Below are 18,019 nucleotides of genomic sequence, written 5' to 3'. Positions count from 1 at the left end.
CTAGCAGTTATTATCTTAGCCAAATGATCAAAAACTAGCATCTCTAGTGAAAGATCTAGCATCTCTATTGAAAGAAATTCTCAGTTTGGACCTGAATCTCACCATGTTTTTAAATCTAACTTCTACTTTATGAAAAATACAGGGAAGGGAGGAGCAAATTAAGTGATACCACATGGAAATAAACAGATAGATTCATATGTGGGATCATTGTGTAGGAAAACTGGTTTGTTTTCTTCCAAAAGTCAACACTAAACGATGTATGAATAGCAGCATTATTTATAATTGCCAAAAAATGGAAATGACTCAAATGCCCATCAACTGATGAATGGATAAATAAAACGTGGTATACGATGAATGCATAAATAAAATGTGGTGCATCCATAGAGTGGAATATCATTTGATAATAAAAAGAAAAAAATATGAACACATTCTAAAACATGATTAAACCTTGAAAACATTGTACTCAATGGAAGAAATCTATCACAAAATGCACATACTACATGACTGCATTTATACAAAATGTCCAGAATGGGAAAATCTACAGAGACAGAAAATAGATTAATGATCACCTAGAACTAGAGCGGGGGGAATTGATGGAAATTGGGGAAGCAGGGTGATTGATAATGGGTACGGGGTTTCTTTCTGAGGTAATAAAAATGTTCAAAAATTCAGAATGCTTTGAATGCACTTAATACCGTTGAATTGTACACTTCATATGGGTAAATTGTATGGAATGAGAATTACATATCAACAAAGCTATTTTTAAAACTCTGTGTGTGATGTGGATTGGGGGGGTGAGCTTTTTCATTAAAAGAGACAAAATAACCAAATGCAACACATGAATCTTGATTGTATCTTCAATGGGTCTTGAATTTTAAAAGTTAGAAAACTGTAAACATGTTTTGGGGACAATTGGGGAAATTTGAATATGAATGAAAGGCAGGCTGGTAGCAGCCAGAGTGCACACAAGGAGGGCACCAGAGCGGAGGAGAGGAGGGCATCCAAGCGGAACAGAAGCCCAGTGGGATAGGAAGACGGGCGCCATTCAAGAGAATTGAGTGTAAGTAAATAACCTGAGGGTGACACGACACAGGTTTCCTACTGCTAGAGAAAGGGGGGACCAATATGGAAGGAGGAAAAGCCAGAGTGAACCCTGTGCTGTTAGACTGGAATAAGCGGCATCTGTGTAAAGTCCTGGTTTGAGATGTAGGTGTAAATGTAGATGTAACTATCCTAGCTCTGTCCACTGAGAAGGTCTGGAAGCAGCTACATCCTAGTAGTACTGAGCATACCTACAACTCAGATCTTGGTTCTAAACAGCATTTCCTGTTCAAATGAACCAAGGTTTGTTAGAGAACTGGCTGATTAAAGGGCTGAGGAAGGAAATGAAGAAAATGAACCTGAACATCTAGCTGCACAAGAAAGAAAAAAAACTTTCAAAAAATACAGGGAAATGTCAAAAGCACACAAAGTCAACTGGAAGGGGTTCCCAAATGTGGGAAAATTTGAGTTTCAAAATAAACAATATTATCAGACTGTAACCTATTGAATAAAATAGAAATCTATGAGTCTACACCAATGTAAATAAATAAAGAGAAAAAAGAGAAAGCTCTTCTGTATTTCAGAAAACCAACTAATAAATGCAGAAAGGATGATGGAATTCAAAAACTACCATTTGGCAAGGCTCATTGTAATAATTCAAGCAAGAGAAATCAATGGATGATAAAACCAGAGGGTGAGAGAGTAATAAGAAATGGAATTTTACATAGTCTCAAAGTATCTCCCCAGAAGAGACACCTTCATCAAGTGATAAAAGTTAACACTATCAGTATTAGGACAAATAGATATTGCATGCCTCCAGATAGGCTGCGATGAGAATTCTGCATCAGTTTTGTGAAATTCCAGCCAAAAAGTCATATCTGGTGTCTTCAAGAGGAAACACTGAACAAACCAAAATTGAAGATCATTGTGCAAGATGACTGGCCTTGAATTATTAAAAAAAAAATTCAGGATATGAAAATCAAGGTAAAACAGAAACATTGTAAGAGTAAAGACAGAGTAAGGGGAACCTTGACAACTGGGAATGAGGAGTGTTCCTGGATGGACTCCTTTAGCCATGAAGGACCTTAGTGGACCACTGTTGAACTTCTGGGTGAGGGATACACAGGAATTCTTCAAACTAGTTTTGCAACATCTACATGTTTGAAATTGTTTCCAATTCTTTTTTTAAAAAAGAATAAAATTTAGCTATTATCTCCTTTTGGAAAATTTTCAGAGCCTACCATGTGTTACCTCTGGACCTTGGGCAAACTTTGGTTATTTTGTGTAAAGTAATCTTTTATTTACTGTTTAGCTTCCCCACTAAACCATGAGCTCCTTGAATTCCTAGACTGGGTATTATTCTTTTCCACTTCTCTTGAGCCTAGCACAATGTCTAGAACATAGGGAACATCAGTAAATGTTTGTTAAATCCACGTGCTGGGCAACTCATAACCCTGGAGATTGGCTGGTAGATTCCTGGACATGCTGAGCGTTGGTAAATTCTTGCAGACATAAAACTGAAATATGCTTCTCTGCAAACCAGAGAGCATCTGTCTGCCCTGCAGCAATGAGCTATGTGTCCTGCCTGAAACAGTGTTCTGCATGTAAGGGGCACATTGCCTGAAATCATAGCCTCCAAGAAATGATGTTCTTGCCTCATTGCTCTGGGGGGAACAATAGCCCCTGTTTGTTTAATCTCAGCCCATTGTGGCAGCCTTGACTGCACAGAGCTCACCTGTGATTCATGTGAATGTCACTTGAGCTCCCAGGAGTTTGCAGCCATAATTCAACATTTTGTTAATAGTCACTTAAAATGTCCCTGAAATAGCTAACAGGCCCAGGGGAATGAAGTATTCTGCTACGAAATCATTCCAAGAAAGCCATCTTGGCCCAAACTTTAGAAGATTCTATTACTTCCAATGCCTTCTTGCACTCTGTGAAAATACAAATGGGCATCTCTCAGGGACACCAAGGAAAAAGTGGAAACCTGAAATTACCTACACATCATAGTGGGCATGCTGGAGACCCTGCCCAATCACTCCTGCTCCAAGAGAGGCCCCTCAACTGCTATATCCCGTGAGGAAGGGGAAATACAAGGGAACACAGTCCAAAGTATTCCAAGAAAAAAACCCTTTTCAAAGAACAGAAAGAAAGAGACAGAAATACATATAGTGCTGGATTAGAAGTCAAAAAGTTTGTGCGTAGGTGGGGATGACAAGAGAGAGAATGGTGAGAAAAATCTCACATAGGTTGAGGCCTACTGTGCTATGTAGTTTACAAATTATTTAATTCTCCCCAAATCTAATTAAACAACATACTCAGGGTCATCAAAGTTGCATACAATTGTAGTGTATAATCATTAGGTCATTCAGATAGTATATGAATCAATAAATAGTCTCTCTCCAGAGTTCCAGCTCTTATTCACTGCCACTTGCAAATTTGTCAATTACAGCAAACTTGGGCTGGACATTCAAAATCAAGTCACTGATTCAGAGGCAGAAGTTGAAGCTCTCAATGCTGACCTCTTGCCACCTGCTTCCTGAAACATATCTGTTTGCTATAAAGTTATCATTTCTTCCACCTAGAGTAAGATTTAAAATGGAGAAGTGGAGGTGGAAAGAGCTAGTACAGAAGAATCACATGCACATCTGGATAGGGATACTCATTTCCTCATGTGAGACCCCTGAGCCCACTAGTTGGCAACTTGGAGAAATGTCAAGTGTTACCCTGGCAAGAAGAGACTTCTCCAGGTTCTCTACATTCCTGAAGCAAGTGCTGTAGAATGGCTTGGCACTCCACCTGCATGTTCCCAAGCACAGAATCGGGGTAAGAGAGAATGAAGAATTAGTGCAGACTGGCAGAGCTGGAAGGTTAGGAGTACCGTAATTATATGCCCAGCTCTCAGAGACAATGGTGCTTGTGGTATGAAGACATCATGGTTATAGGATCCTAAGTCCATCTTCCCCTGAAAAGGGAAAGTTTTATTCACAAAGTTGATGCACAGTGTCCTGTCTGTGCTCCCATTGAAACCAGCTTCCCCAAAGATGCATGACATCAGCCTAGAAGCCACCTGCATGTTTATCAAACGAAAAGGTCTGAACTGGGATATCTCTCAGAACCACAGTCTTTTGACTACATTTGTGCTGCTCATTCTCCTCTAAGTCTGGAATTGTGGCTGGAAGGCCTTGTTCTGGAAAGCTAGAATATTGTTTTGCAGCCCCAAACCCTTCATTTTGCCTTCTGCCACACAGAACTGGGGCTATCTTTACCTCTTCTCTGTTTAGCTGCACAAGGGCAAGGGATGCAGGTAACAGCTAGATGGCTACCTGGAAAGCTGAGCTCAACAGCATCAAGTTGAGGCTTCCTCTCCACTCACCTCTCCTGCTCTCTTCCAGGTCCAGTAGCTGCCAGCCTTCTGCTTCCAAGAGGAGGATACTGATAAACTGAGGGCCCTTGGGCCCTGATTGACTTTTTTGAACTAAGACCTAAAGACTTGTTGATGACTGGCCTGATTTCATTCAGCTCAGCCCTGCACAAAAAAAGCATGATGTCTTTACAGAGAACCCCTAAATGGAATCAGAAGGCATGAACTCTAATCCCTAATGGTGCCACTTTCTTACTGAGTGATGTTGTGCCAGTCACTAAGCTTCTCTGAGCCTTACCTATGTTCAACTGTGAAATAGATATATTGGTACATGCTATGGTTTGAATATATATAGTATGTCCCCATAAAAACTCATGTTGAAGCTTGGTCCCAAATGTGATGATGTTGGGAGGTGGTCCCTTTAAGGGGTGATTACATCATTAAGATGAATTAATGTCTTTCTTGCTAGACTGGGTTACTTCTTGTAGGAATGAATTAGTTCCCATGAGAGCAGATTCTTATAAAGCAAGGTTGCCTATTGTGTTTTGCCTTTTTTGCATGCATCTGGTTCCCCTCCCATTTCTCTGCCATGTTTTGATGCAGCACAAGGCTCTCAGCAGACCTTTTCTTTTGATGAATATTCAGGTGGTTTCTGGGCTGATGTCATGCATCTTTGGAGATGCTGGTTTCAATGGGAGTACAACCAGAACACTGGGCATCAAACTTGTGAATGAAACTTTGCCTTTTCAGGGAAAGATGGGCTTAGGATCTTACAGTCATGATGTTTGCATATCACAAGCACCATGTCTCTGGGATCTGGGCATATGTCTGTAGTAGGCCTGACTTTCCAGAAGCTTCCAGATGTGGCTGCTCAGTGTTGAGTTTCACATCCTGCAGAACCATAAGCTAACTAAACCTCTTTTTTTTTTCTTTTTATAAATTACCCAGTCTCGGGTATTCTGTTATAGCAACACAAAACAGACTAAGACTAAGACAATACATTTTCCACTTTCAGAGTTATTGTGAGGATCGAATAGCATCTTAGAAAGCATTTAGGATATAAAATCAGATACCTCATTCATATCCTGCTTCCACCAATCACAAGGTAAGTGACTGTAGGCCAATTCTTCCACTTTTCTAAACCTCAGTTTTTTCCATACAAAAAAAAAGATATGTCAACTATTATATATTTCACTTGGCTGTTGTGAAGACCAAATGAAGTATTCCATGTAAAGTGCATAGAACAGTGCCTGGGATACAGTATGTGCTCAGAAAATATTAGCCATTATTAACAGGTTTTGTAAGCTACACAATGATGAACAAATAAAAGAACTTTTATTTTTGACAAGACCTGCATGTCTATAGTAGCTTAGGCTCAACTGTAATAGCAGGAGCTGGGTCCCTGGCTTGATCACAGCCTCATTCCCCATACTTTCTGGGGACTTCCTGATACTACACTGTCAATATAGATTTCCAAAAAATCGTCTTGCTCCTGGATCTCCTGTCACTATGTTGTATCACCAGCTCATCTTAGTAATAATAACAGTAACAACAGTAACAAAACAGCTGAATTCCACATCTGGGATAACTTTTAAAGTTTTACTTATATTATTTCACTCAATTGCTGCAAACAATCCTATGAGGTACCAGTATTATTATTATTATTTAATAGATGAGGATATTGAAGTCTGGAGGTGTTAAGTAATTTGTACAAGGTCAGGGAAACCTGGAACCTACACCTGTCTGGCACTAAATTCCATGATTGTACCACGAGGCCAAAATACCTCATTATGTTATTATCTCAAGTGCCAGAGCTCTTCATTCTTCCAACATTTGCCAAGCTCCCCAAGCTCAGATATCCCTTTGTTGTCTGTTATCAGTGCTCCTGGGCAGGACATTCTCTCTGCCAGATTAGCCTCCTTCCAAACTCCTATAGCTGGGTCTATCTCTAGCCATACTAAACCTAGAGTTATCTCTAGTCCATAAACCTCTCAGTCTCTGCAGCCCTCCACATGGAGCCAGGCCATGCCCAACCACAACCCAAGATTTGCTCTCTAGGGTTGGCTCTAGCTCCCAGAATTTATGACAAATTCCTCTGGGAACTGCCTCTTGAGGAGCCATCCATACACACTTTAGGATGCCCAGGTCATTTAACAGCCCCTTCAATCCTTGGCTTCCGCCAGCCACCCACTTCCCACACTTTCTCTGGATGAACTGAAATATCCACTCTTTTGTGTCTACAGTCTCATGTGGCACCATTCTTATTCCTGACTTCTGAGACACTTAGCTTCAAGACTACACAGTATTGGGAAATGGGGTGATTCTGCAGTCTGGATGTGCTGGATTGCATCTATTATCAGTTTTTTTTTCCAGTGCTATCTGCCAATGTCCCTCACCTCTGACCCCAACTATCTGTGCAGGAAGGAAATAAATCAAAGACTCTCAGAGTTGGAAGTAACTTTAGAGGTCATTAAATCCAACCCTTTACTTGACATTGATCCACATCTGCAGCATTGCCAATAAGCAATTGTCTGGCCTCAGCTAGAGCTGATGGCAGGGTACAGGGTGCTCTAGACTCCTAGGACAACTCCTTCTAGTCTGCCGATATCCACTTATCTAAACTTTTACCCACACATTGGTGCTAGCTCTGCTCCCTGGCTTCACACAGAGAAAGTCACATTCCTCTTCTCTATGATTGCCTTCGAAGTGTTTTAAAACAGCTCTCATACTGCCCGTGAGCCACCCACTTCGCTTTTCATGCTAAGCTGTCTGAGTTCTTTCATACGCTCCTCATCGCTCATGGTTTCTGTGACATATGAGGAGCATCACCTCTGGTCAGCCATACATCTCTCACTGCCTTCTACTTTATCGATGGGCCCAGGACACTGCCAACATCAAATGCATAGCCTCCTCTTCATGGCTTGAAGCCAGGCTGATGCACATTCAGGAAGAAATGGAAGTGAAGGCTGGTAGAAGGGTAGGAAAGGGAAGTTTTCAGAGAGAGCAAACTTAGGAAATGAGAATGCAGGTGCTGATAAAAGTGTATGCTAGAATGTGAGCAGCTGAGGGTCACGTAACAGCTGGGAGAATGGGTATGGCTCAGCTCTTCGGAGAAGGGAAACCTTGGGAAGGGCTTTCTTTGGGCAAACAACTCTAAGGGGAACAAACCAGCTGTGCTTAGAGTAGTGAATCCCAATCAGAGAGATGCTCATTTGAGTTATGAGGGCCACCCTTGGGAATTGTTATCAGTCTTGAGTTGAAAACACAGATTTTGAAAGTCCCAGGTTTAAAAGATTTTTGAAAAAGGTATTTTTTTCTTTCTAAACCAGACTTAGGTCCACATGCCTAGACTATTGTCCATGTTACCATATGGATAAAAAAGCTAAAACTAATCAATACACAGGTTGGGTTCCCTATCAGAGCCTGAGATGGCACACCTTCTACAGGTGATTTATTGAGGGAGTGTTCTCATAAAAAGCCTAGAAGTGGGAAGGGGAAGGTAGGGCAGGGGGAAAGGTAAGCATGAATGTGGTTTCAGGAGAAGTCCAGCTCAGCCTGATCCCACGGGAAGCACTGAGTGTAAACTGCACCACAATGTATTCCATCTTGCGGTGAGATGACTGGCATTTCCTAATCCCGTCAGTCAGTCACTGGCCACTGGCTGCCCCCAGGTGGTGGGGAGGTGAATAACTTCCCAGGTATCTCCAGAAGAGGCAGCACCTGTCAACCAAGGGCCAGCCTCCCCACGAAGGGGACTGATTAAGCTGTTATGCGCTCTACCTACAGGTGCAGTAAAGACGATCTGGGCTGACCAACAGTGTCTTCCACAGATACACTTGCTAATTCACACATGGAAGACCCAGAGTGGATCACTCCCCTCAACTGCTGGACTACTGTGCTGCAAACTTTGAGTCAGACCGATGAGCTTCAGTCAGGCATATCATGGCTCCTGAACAGGATTTTGAGAGCAAGATTCTGTGCCTCCCTCATCCTGCTGCAGCCTCTCAGTGCATCTAGGTGTTTCTGCTTCCATTGTACATATCTATCAAAATAAAATTGTTATAATTAAACAAACAAATAAATAGATAAATAGATCTGGTGGCAAATGAGCAGCAACTCCTCCCCACTCCCAACGTAAGTTAAAGTTTGAGTTTCAGCAACAGATGTAGGATCAGAAAACAAATGTTTATTATGTTCTGTTGCATTAGAGCGGTACAGGTTGGCAAGTCCTTAGAAACCACCTAATTCCACCCCTTCATTTTACAGATAAGCAAACTGAGGCCCATTGAGGCTTATTACCTTCCCAAATGTTGTGCAACTAAATCTACAGAGGTCATAAATCCAGGCAAATACGTTGCTTCTGTTTTACTTGCTTAATTTCTTCTGAGCATAAATTTCAATGGCTACTGAGGCAATCAATAGAGAATATATCGAAATCAGAAGAAAATAAGTACTGGGAGATGGAAAGATGCTTCAGCATCCAAAGCATGGCACTTTGGGGAATGCTGTCCTCAAATAAAGCCCAACCTGATAAAAAGGCTTTTATCAGAGAATTTCAATTTATCAAATAATAACCATGTAGTATTTCTGAGCGTTGGAGACAGCTGCTATCCAGCAACCACTAAGCCCAGTCTGTATGGTTTTAAGTCAAATGCATGAGTGAAATATGATATATGGAGTTTCAAACTGGGAGGGGTGATGTAGGCTTGGTCTCAGGTTGTAATAGATCATGGGTCAAATGGCCTTGCTGGTCAAGTTAGATATTTTAACTCAGCTCCATCAAACATAAACATCCTACAAAAAAGAGAAAGCACACAGCAAATTTTCAGGTCTCTCTAGACTCAGGTGGTATCGTTTTAGTCTCATGGAGGGAATGGGGTGCGTGACACTTTGACATATGGGCTGCTCTATGGAGCACCACCTCTAATGGCAAACTTAGTGCTAAATGCTACCAATTCAGTCTTTGGGAGATTTTTTAATGGGACCACATTTCGGCTCTTACAAAAGAAATCAGTAGCAAACTAGGATTCACTTTACCAAAATTTTGTTAAATTCATCTCTTCATTAATGGAAGAACTTTCTATAGAGAGGAAAAGAGAACTACAATAGAGAGGAGGAAAGGAACCAACACCCCAGCCAATAAGCTTCCAGGTAGCCTTCTAAGCAGTTCTGGATGTCTAAAATCTTCCAGAGAAAGAGACACAGACATGCAGATTCACCCAACAATCAACTAGGCATTATTTAGGAACTTGTGCAGTAGCTTCAGTTTTTTCTTTGCAAGTAGACATTGTACATCATCAAAATAGTCAGCTCTCAGTCATTGTCTTACCCCTTCACCACATCAGAAAGAATTTTATATACCCCTGAAAGCACGACTTCCAGAGAGCTTACAGCTTAAAGTTCTAAACTGGAAGATCCCAAACAGAGGCTGACATCATGGAAAACTTGCTTAGCTTGACAAAGGTTGCCCCCCCAAGGGCATGCCAAATGTTCGCAAGACTTCAGAGCATCCTAAGGAATATGAGAAATCATCTATTTTGCATTAGTTACAATTTAGGCCATTTTGACATAGAATCTAGAGACTTTACAGACGTGAGAGTCAGGATCTACATCTGTGTGCTGAGGTGGTCTTGCAAGAAGTGGATGGTTTTGCAAGAAGAACCAGAGTTGACCCAAACTTGGGCCTCATCATGGAGCAGGGTTGGGCCTGTCGGGATGTGTGACTTTGTGTAAAGGAACACATCTCTGGTGCATCTTAGCAAACATTCAAAAAACAGTAGGACCAAGATGGCATCAGATAAACAAGCAGAAATACTATCAATAAAGTTCCATCAAAGGAGAGTAACTGGTGCTCAGTTTTGAGCCTAAAAGGAAGGAATCTCCTAATGACCTCAAGACTGCCCAGGAGACTCAAGAAGAGAGCAAGCTAACATTGATTGGATGTGTACTGTGGAGCAGACATGACACCAGATGCACAAAAAGTGAGATCCCAGGCCTAGTAATACACACACATGCACACAATACATGGCTGAATAGGAGTACTCCCAAAATGCTAAAATAATATATATAATTATATCTGGGAAGCGATTAATGGCGATTTTTCTTTTCTTTCTTTTTTTCTTTTTCTTTTTTTTTCTTTTCTTTTTTTTTTTTTTTTTTTTTTTTTTTGAGACAGTGTCTCGCTCTGTTGCCCAGGCTGGAGTGCAGTGGTGTGATCATGACTTCCTGCGGCTTCAACCTTCCAGTTTTAAGCTAACCTCCCACCTCAGCCTCCCAAGTAGCTGGGACTACAGGCATGTGCCACCACTCCTGGCTCATTTTTGTATTTTTTGTAGAGACTGGGTTTTACTATATTGCCCAGGTTTCTCCTTTCTTTACTATTCCCCACACTTCCCAAATTTTCTCCAATGAGCATGGATTACTTCTATAATCAGAAAGTGTATTATTAAACAATAACAATAATGGGACAAGTCATCCCAATGCAGGTGGAATCCTGGCTACCCATGATGCAAAAAGAAGCTTGAAAACAACAATTTCACCATATATCAACTAGACTTACTTAACATTAAAAAAGCTTCAAACCCACTTTACCCAAACTCTGAAGAAGCAGTTTGACAGCTATGTGCTAAGCAATTCTAGGTGCCAAGAATACAAGGATGAGTGAAGACATCAGGCCTTATGAGGAGGGGAGAAAAAAGAAATATGCGATTTGTAAAAAGTTAGCAATGCAATATTACCTCACACTTGTTAGAATAGTTGTTGTCAAAAATACAAAAAATAACAAGCATTGGAAAGGATGTGGAGAAAGGTGAGCCCTTGTACACTGTGGGTGGGAATGGAAATTAGTACAGCCATTATGGAAAACAGTATGGAGGTTCCTCAAAAAATTAAAAATAGAAGTACCATATGATCTAGCAATCCCACTACCAGGTATATATCCAAAGGAAGTGAAATCAGTATGTCAAAGAGATTCTGCCCTCCCATGTTTATTGCAGCACTAGTCACAAAAGCCAAGATATGGAATCAACCTAGTGTCCATTGATAGGTGAATAAATAAAGATTTGTGATATATATACACAATGGAATACTATTCAGCCTTTAAAAAGGAAGAAAATCCTGTCATTTGTGACAACATAGATGAACCTGGAGGACACTATGCAAAGTGAAATAAGTCAGGCACAGAAAGACAAATACTGCATGATCTCACTTCTATGTGGAATCTTAGAAGGTCAAACTCATAGAAACAGAGAGTAGAATGGTGATTACTGGGGACTGGGGAGTGGCAGGGTGGATAGGTGAGATATGGATCAAAAGACATAAAATTTCAGTTCAACAGGAGAGACAAGCCCAGGAAATCTATTGTACATCATAATGCCTAGAGTTAATAACAATATATTGAACAACTGAAAATTGCTAAGGGGGTAAATTTTAAGTGTTCTTACCATCCCCCCAAGAAAATCGTAAGTATATGAGGTAATACATATGTTAAATAGTTTGATTTAGCCACTCCACAATGTATACATACATCAAAGCAGTGTTGTACATCATAAATATATGTAACTTTTACTAATAAAATTTTTAAAATTAAAAATTATCAGTGGCTAAAAAACTAGGGTGTTAAATCATTTCTGAGGTCATTTTTAGCCCAAGCACTTCATGATTCTAATGCAAGAAAAAGAATAATGACTGTTCTAACAGACGAATAAACCAAAATGCTGTTTAGAAGACAGACGAGAGAGAGAGTAATTTAGATTATGGGAATGGGAAGGGGATGGGCAATGGTTTCCTGGAGAAGGCTACAGTGATGGTAAAGCTGGATTTTGAAGGATGACTAGGATTTAGATAAATAGACATGGAGAAAGAGGTATAAAAAGTAAAGAGGGTGGCGTGGTGGCTCACGCCTGTAATCCTAGCACTTTGGGAGGCCAAGGTGGGCAGATCACAAGGTCAGGAGTACGAGACCGGCCTGGCCAATCTGGTGAAACCCCATCTCTACTAAAAATACCAGGCATGGTGGCAGGCGCCTGTAGTCCCAGCTAATCGGGAAGCTGAGGCAGGAGAATCGCTTGAACCTGAGAGGTGGAGGTTGCAGTGAGCTAAGATCGCACAACTACACTCCAGCCTGGGCAACAGAGTGAGACTCCATCTCAAGAAAAAAAAAAAAAAAAAGTAAAGAGGTAGAATAGGAAAGGTCCATGAGTAAAGGGTTCTGGGTTCATTCCAGGAACAGCAAGTAACTATTCAATTAGCAAACCATGCCTGGGTCATGGTATTTCCTGTGGGCAGCCCCCATATTTAGCATGATGTATGCAGAGTCTGGGTTTAATGAGACTGCATTCTTGCACTCAGCTATCACCTCATCTGGAGGGGGTGGGAAATGGGCTGGGAGTTCTAAAATGGTAAGGCTTTAGGCTATTTTTATCACACTGCACAATAGGTGCTCTATTTGATTGACAAAGGAATAACCATGCATGAAGCACTATGACACACTGCTATAAAAGCTGTGCACAGGGTGCATAGGTCACCCATTCCTGGCATGGGGAGAGGGGCTGGCATAGGACAAGTGAGCTTCCTAGAGTTGAGTTTGGGAGCATGGGATTCAATGTGGAAGCCAAGATGGTGGGTAAGGAGAGGACGTTTGAGCAGCAGAATTAATATGAAGAGCACAGAGAAAAGTGAAAGCTTAATATATAATGAGAATTGAGAATACCACCAACACAGCAGTTGCCTGTGCTCCAAAGCTGTTGGTGAAGTTATAGTATGGAATAGCGAGCAAACCACTGGACTGAGAGTCGAGTGAGCTCCTGCGGGACATTAAGCAAAGCAAGAGGCCTACCCTGCTCTAGGCACCTGCCACATAGTAGGCCTTCACATATTTTATGTCACTGAGTCAGTACAATAGCTCTAAGTGGTAGGTATTATTGTTCCTAATTTAGAGATGAGACAATCAAGGTTAAGAAACTTGTCCGAAAATATACAGCAAATTGGTGGCAGAGTTGGAATTCCAACTCGGATTTCTCCCTAAAACTCACATTCTTCACCTACATGTTCCTAGTATAATAATAATATTTTTTTAAAAAAAGATAGACTAGATTAGCTATAGACCCATTTGGCCTTGTGCAAGAATTCCAAAGACGTGATCTTCCTAAACCTTCACCTCCACCATCTCTATAATGTTAGGTGATGTCAGTTAACAAGATCTACACAGTGCCTCTAACAAGATCTCATAGTGGAGAGACCTTTCTTTTGTTAAGGAAAGAAAGAAATAAATTTCCTAAGAAATCTCAAATTTAAAATACAAACACATACAACTATGAAAGTAGGTTAAGTATGAAACTGAAATGCCATTTGTATTTCTGTACTTGGAGTCAGATGACCCCTAACATGATGAGCAGAGAAAAAACATAAAACAACCATGTCCTGGACACAAGCAGTGGGGCCACCACCTGTCAGCAAGAGTTAACTATCGAATCCAACTGTGACCTCCATTCTAAGAAACCCCATCTCAGTCAGGTTGGATGTAAACCCACTGCTCCAAACAGAGAAAGCAGTAGCCACCTCTCCCTCCCTGGTTTCATCTTTTATAGCTTTACTCATCAGGTCTGACTCCTGCGAATAGCCCGACTACTAATATTGAAACCAACCCCGCCTTCCATCTTTGTAGCTGGCACAGTGTACACATATATTGCCTCCCAACATCCCTGTGGGTTAGTAAGTCAAATATTACTATCACATGTTAGATGACCAAGTCAAGGCCTAGAGAGGACGCAAGATACAACCAGGGAATAAGAAAGACAATGTTGTAGCTGGGCTTCAAACCTTTGTCTTTCTGCTCTTAATCTTGCACTCACATTATCCAACATCACGGCCAGAGACACAATCCCTCCTCCTTCCTTCCACTCTAGGTCAATGAGGCAACCTCCCTAAGTAGACAATCTGGAATCAAAGCTGTCTTCTGCTTTTCCAGGAGGGAAAAAACGTGTGCTTATCTGAAATCAGATTGTCCTAGGTGAGGGCTAAGAGTGTACTTGCATGAGCATGAAGCACACCTGTTTACATTGTAGTCAGCATCCCACACCTGGCTTCCCCGGGACTTTTACCCTCCGCAGACAGCCTTCTCTCACTCTGCTAGAATCATGGCTCATTCACTAATTAAAGGGTATTACACACTTCATTGCACATCAGCTAAGAACTTGGAATAAGAAAGCTTATGCTAGAGCATTTGCACTGGAGATGCCACTAGATATGCTTCATAGAAAAAGAAATACAGAGAAAAGCCATCCCCTTGTGACATCCCTTCCCCCATACTTAACTTCTCTAATAAGTCAGCCACCGCACTTAGAGAAAGAAGTCACCTAGCATGGTACAACCCTAGATAGAGCCTCAAAAATAAGCCAACTGGAGAGGGATGCACAGCAGAGAAAATGAATAAGAGAAGGTGGGTCAAGTGGCTTCTCCAACAACCACCTGTCCAGGCTCTCTGCTCTCTTCTGGTATGGCAGCCCAATAAGAAGGATGCTTATATCCCAGGCCAAAAAAAGACAGAGGGACAAAGGATGAGTTGGGAGGAGTACTCCTCACTATAAGGTCTTGAGCAAACTCAGCATCATGTTCCCTCTAGTAAAGGCTCAGCATTGCTGCCCACTGTGCCCAGCTGTCCTGGAGTAGATGCTTTTTCTGACACTCCCTGAACAACTTGAACAGCAGCACTGAGGCTCACTCCCTTTTCAGTGATGGGGAAGGTCACACATAGAAGGCCAGCCTGAGGAATGGACACTCAAATAGATTACTCTTGAACTTGCTGAGGACAGCAGATAATGACATGCCACTGACAGAGTAGTAAATCTTGTCCATAGGCAATTTCACTATTTGGGAAACATTACAAAGAGGTCAAAAGCTCAGGCGAACTTTAAGGCCTGATCTTAAAGACCTCTTGGGACCTCAGCAAGTAAAAAGATGGTCCAAGTATAAAACAATAGCCTGGGGTCAAAAAACATTTACTTCTAAATGGAACTTAGACATGGATTCAGAAGAAGCCACCAGTTGGACATGCAGTCAGGAGGAAGCTAGAGAACTCAACCCAGAGTCTGCTACTTATTACAGTTTCTCTCTGTGTCACCCTCTGTGTCGTCTGTGTGTTCCATGTGTGTTCAGGCAGACAGAGGAACAGCTGAGTGCATTTCCAAGCTGCACGGTGCAGTGGTGAAGCCGAGCGTTGCCAGGCGCTAGAAAGAACGCGGTGGAATATAGTGATGGCTTCAGCCTCCAAGAATAAGGCATTTTCTCTATCTCTCCTCAAGCCACTTAAGACATCATTTGTGCATGACATGTTTTAGGATCCTGTTTGCTGCATTTAGAAGAGCTTCCAATATTACTGGTCCCTTCTCCCAGCTCAGACTGGCTTCCTCTTTAGCATACACTACTGCCGATTTTGCTGTGCTCTTCCTCACAAGGCTTAAAAGAGATAATACAAAACAGCTCCTCCAAGAAACAGAGTTCTAGCACACAGACTGTGAGAGGCAATGCCCCCGGCACTCTGGGCTTTTTCAGAATCAGAGATAGCCAACAGCAATTACAGAGGCTACAGGCAGAGACTGGTTATGGCATTAAAAGAACCTCAGAGCAAGAGGCTGGTGAATCCAAGAGGGGGTAGGGAATGGATGCAGCACAGGAAAGGTAAGAAATGTCTTCATTAGGCAGAGGACCCTAGACAAGTGCTGGTATCACAGGTCAGCCCCTTCCCAACTGCTATACCTGCTATTCCCAACTTGCAATTGCATTTTGGCTCAACGTTCTGAGACTCAAAAGCTCTCAATCCTCCCTAAGGCAGCTATGGGGGAGGCAGCCACACTGGACTTCTGGAGGGTCCCACGGCCCCTGATACCCAGACGTGCCTGGCAGCAAACAGTAGTCAGCAGCTGCTGTACGACCTATTATGCCAAGTTATGCCTAGCAGCCCACTAACTGGAGAGAGAGCCCTGGCAGCAACAGTGCTCCTCTCGTCCTTTCCTCTCTGCCCCTCCAGTAAGCCCCATCCTGAACGTAAGCCACATCCCCCTCCGCTTTTCCTCTTTACTCAGCTCCACACTCCTCCCCCAGGCTTTCCATTCCCACAGCTGTTCGCCCCCTCCCTGCACCCCTCCTCCTGCATCCACGTCGTTAAGTGATTATACAGAGAGAAAACCGAGCCTTTGAGTTTCAAGCCAAAGCTCCCAGACAAGGCAGGCGGGACTGGTTCACCCTCACAGGCATCTCCCTGACCCTCTTGCACACGTGCCTCCGCCCAGACCCTCCTCTCTGCCCAAGCACTCTGAACATCTCTTGGCTTCAACCTGCCAACAGATCAGATGGAGCCCTGGGGTGCCCGGCCTCTCCTCTCCCCACATGGAGCTTAGAATTCACACAAGGAAAGGAAGCAAGGAGACTTCCACACCTCTGCAGCATCACCTGCTCCAGCAAGCTCCCAAAGCCACCGGAGCCAGCCAGACTGCCTGGGCCCCACACCCCCTTCTCTGACGGCTTTAGCTCCAGCCCAGCCCACAGGATGCAGTGCCTGATGCCACTTCCGAGCAGAGAGAGACATACACGCACACACACACACACAGAATGCCACTTCGTCAATGACAAGCTGTTCCAATCACACAGCTCGGACACCAAGCGGACCGGACAACGGACAGCCCAGGCCTCCTCCCTCTGACTGGGAGGAAGCCAACTCAGCACGTCTGGGGAAGTGATCCCCCACCGCAAGCCCCCCACTCACCCTCCATATTTGATCTGACAGCAGTGCTCTATCCTGGCCGGTAGCCTTCCCTGCAACCAGCTCGCACAACTCTGACCAACTACCCTCGTGGCCTTCAGGTGAGGCACTGCTCTCTCTCCTGTCCCAAAGCACAAGGAAACCCCAAACCAAGCAGGAGACCACCGGTGCACCACTTCTCCAGAGGACCAGACAGAGTGAGCTGAAAACCAAGTACTCACTGTGGTGAAGTCTTGGTGGCCGCACTCCTGCCCTTTGAACTTGCAGTAGAGCATCATATCCTTCAGGTCATGGCCCACACGGTGCAGGAACTCCAGCATGCTGAACTGCTTGGGTTTGTAGTGCTTGAAGTTGGCCTTCTGCCGCAGGGCCTCCAGCACGGAGGGGTCAGCCAGATGGGGGTCCGGGATCTGCAGGTTGACATCCAGCAGGGCCAGCAGCTCCCCAGCATGGTACAGGTCATTGGTGGTGAGCCTGGAGAACCGGAAGCCATTGAGGTTACAGAGGGTCACAGCTGGGAAGACCAGGCTTTGAGCCACCACTTCGTCCACCTTGGTGACATGCTGGTAGGAGAAGTAGTAGGACACCCTCTCAGAGCTCTCCACCAGCAGCAGGCCCAGAGAGCCCACGAAGGCCACTGCCCACAGCACACGCCGGATGGTCAGCGGCCCATACACGAAGATGTGGCGGATGCCATGGAGGGTGGAGGTGTTGGCAAAGATCTGGATGCTAGAAGGTTGCAGGCTGCCCTCACTGGGGCTTTCCTTGAGGTCCATCGGGACCCCGTGGAGTTCCGCAACTGGCTTCAGGTTGATCGAATTTCAGAGAAGAGCTCCCAGTCCTCGGGCTCTGCTTAA

The 18,019-nt window shown here is 43.4% G+C and overlaps 1 protein-coding gene across 1 annotated transcript in view; it reads right to left on the bottom strand.

Moving 5' to 3' along the window:
* Nucleotides 1-17,938, bottom strand: part of ASIC2 (acid sensing ion channel subunit 2) — a 1,138,845-nt gene extending 1,120,907 nt beyond the window's left edge. The window contains exon 1 of the mRNA XM_063706538.1: nucleotides 17,384-17,938. Coding sequence (XP_063562608.1) covers nucleotides 17,384-17,938 — 555 coding nt within the window. The remainder of the gene's footprint in view (nucleotides 1-17,383) is intronic.
* Nucleotides 17,939-18,019: the final 81 nt, after the last annotated feature.

This window comes from Gorilla gorilla, chromosome 4 (assembly GCF_029281585.2).
Source record: "Gorilla gorilla gorilla isolate KB3781 chromosome 4, NHGRI_mGorGor1-v2.1_pri, whole genome shotgun sequence".
Lineage (NCBI taxonomy): Eukaryota > Metazoa > Chordata > Mammalia > Primates > Hominidae > Gorilla > Gorilla gorilla.
Note: the sequence above shows the minus strand (reverse complement) of the source record. Positions and strands in the feature narration are given on the sequence as shown.